General features: G+C 35.9%; 1 protein-coding gene across 2 annotated transcripts in view; it reads left to right on the forward strand.

Annotated features, from left to right (window-relative positions):
• Positions 1-2500, forward strand: part of LOC138008399 (schlafen family member 13-like) — a 56510-nt gene that overhangs the window by 53459 nt on the left and 551 nt on the right. For both annotated transcript variants that reach the window (XM_068855726.1, XM_068855727.1), the window contains one exon: positions 922-2500. This exon is cut by the window's right edge and continues 551 nt beyond it. In XM_068855726.1, coding sequence (XP_068711827.1) covers positions 922-1729 — 808 coding nt within the window. In that variant the 3' untranslated portion in view covers positions 1730-2500. The remainder of the gene's footprint in view (positions 1-921) is intronic.

Consider the following 2500-nt stretch of genomic DNA (forward strand, 5'->3'; position numbering starts at 1 on the left):
GACCAACCAATGATAGCGTAAAGGCGTTTCCATGACAATCACTCGTGCATCTCGTGCAAATCGTACTTTGTTATTGAATTAAATTAAATTTGCATTTGGTTCTATTGTTAGTGAGTTTTTGTTTCTAATTTGCGTTCAGAAAACTATTTTAATGAAAATTCTCGTCTTATGTGTAATAAACAGCTCAAGACATAGAAAGTGCTTTGTACGGGTCGTTGCTTGTGTCAAAAACCCTCACTCGCTCGTTCCTCGCTCGTTCGGGTTTTTGACACAAACAACTCGTGAACAAAACCCGTACAAAGCACTTTCTATGTCTTGAACTGTTTATTACACATAAGACGAGAATTTTCATTAAAATAGTTTTCTGAACGCAAATTAGAAACAAAAACTCACTAACAATAGAACCAAATGCAAATTTAATTTAATTCAATAACAAAGTACGATTTGCACGAGATGCACGAGTGATTGTCATGGAAACGCCTTTACGCTATCATTGATTGGTTATACTTCCACATGTGAAATAGCTGTACGCCATTCTGATTGGCTGTATAAGCCTTTTCCACACGTGAAAATAAAGCGTATAGATTTGTACAAATGAGCTTTATGGAATAAAATTCTCATGTTATGTGTAATAAAGTAATCTACATTCGGTTATACAGCATAACAATTTTATTGTCAAACTTACAAAATTGTGAACATCCGAAATATTTTGGAATGTTCATTGTATTATGACCAATCAGGGGAGATCGGTACAAAGAAGCAAACTACAAAACTACAAATTAATTACTGTTGCTGCTTACAGTTATCTCTCGTCTGAATGACTTTTCCTCTCGGAAAAATAACATTCCATAAATATTGCTCAAATATTGCACCTTTTTCCGAGTTCGACAGTAATATTTGACTCTTTCTTTTGATTTTCAGTAAGCTTCAAATATGTAAGTGTCTGTGTCGCAAGGGCTTCATGTTGAAGAGACAATACCACCTTCGCGAAGTCAAACATGTTATCATGGATGAGGTTCAAAGTTTTAGAGATGAAGATCGAAAACCGGAAGAAGAAAATTGGCTAAAAAAAGCAAGGAGGCTTGTTCGCCAACATTCAGATGATGATGATGATGATGATGATGATCCTGGATATCTGTGGCTCTTCATTGACAAGAGACAAATTCATCACCAGTTTGCAACAGGTATTCCACCTGAAAAGAAACAAAAGCCATTTTTTAATCTTAAAAAAATAATAAGAAATTCTAAGCGTATCGTTGACTTCGCATCTAAAAGCTTTCTCGATAAAGCTGCATTAAATGAAGTAGAAATGGGGCATGACTATGAAGGAGAAAAAGTTTCTGTAAAAAATTACCAAAAAGGTAATGAGGTGTCCACTATAAGGGACGTCATAAAATCCCTCCGCACTGAAGGGTACAGTGACGGAGATATCACTATCCTTTACGGTAAACAACATTACATACCTGAAAATCTTGAAAGTAAACTGAACATGGGAAAAGTTGTTAAAGCTGAACAAAACGACTCAGAACATCTTGTAGTAAGCACTTTTCGCATGTATAGCGGATTAGAAAGACCAGTAGTTTTACTTGTCAACCTAATTAAACAGACGTCGCTTCCTCAAGGAAGTTATCTGCACCGCGCCGCCATTTATTGTAGCGCAACACGCGCAATGGTAAAACTTGTAATTTTGAACGAAATGCAACCAAATAGTCAGCCGTCTACAGTCTGATTGCTAAAACTCATGTTCTTTGCCAGAGTCGCACAGAAGAAGCATGATCTAACCCTTTTTGTTTGTTTGGTTGTTTTTGAATACCACATTGCACAAGTCATGCTCAGTTGTGCTGATGTGGAGAGAAATCAATAGTCAATTTAGATTTCAAACATTGCATACAGAACTAAACAACAGACACATGAGTTTAGTATTTGGTTGTAAGTCTTAATTGAATTCAAGTAAGGCATGAATCTCAGCTAGCAGGATAATTAATCTTCTGAATGTACTTTTGGGCTTTTTGCAACGTGTTGGTATTTAGTGTATTCCATAATGCGCTATTCACACTGAAGACAACGTTAAGGAGTAACGCTCTTAGCAGGATCGGCACCTCAACGTTGTATCGTGTATTGGCAATATTGTGGTACTAAATGAAACACGAATTATTGCTGAACAAGATACAGTCATTATTGTCACGTAATATGTCACCGTGGCAAAAACACCCTTTATTTTGTCTTTAGTTGCTTGTATCTCAAAAACGATTTCCGTGACCTCCATTTTTTATTTCTGAAAAGTAATCAAAAGTGCAAGATGAAACTTTCTGCAAAGTTTTAAAAAAATCTATCCGGTGGATTCAGAGCCACCTTAATTTTGTGATTTTTTTAAAGCTAGCTCTGAATTCTCTTCACAGAATTTTTTTAAACTTTGCCGAAAGTTTCATCGTGGCCCTCTAATCACTTTTCAACAATAAAAAGGGGGATCACCGAGTTTGTTTTTAAAATATGAGCAACT

This window comes from Montipora foliosa, chromosome 6 (assembly GCF_036669935.1).
Source record: "Montipora foliosa isolate CH-2021 chromosome 6, ASM3666993v2, whole genome shotgun sequence".
NCBI lineage: Eukaryota > Metazoa > Cnidaria > Anthozoa > Scleractinia > Acroporidae > Montipora > Montipora foliosa.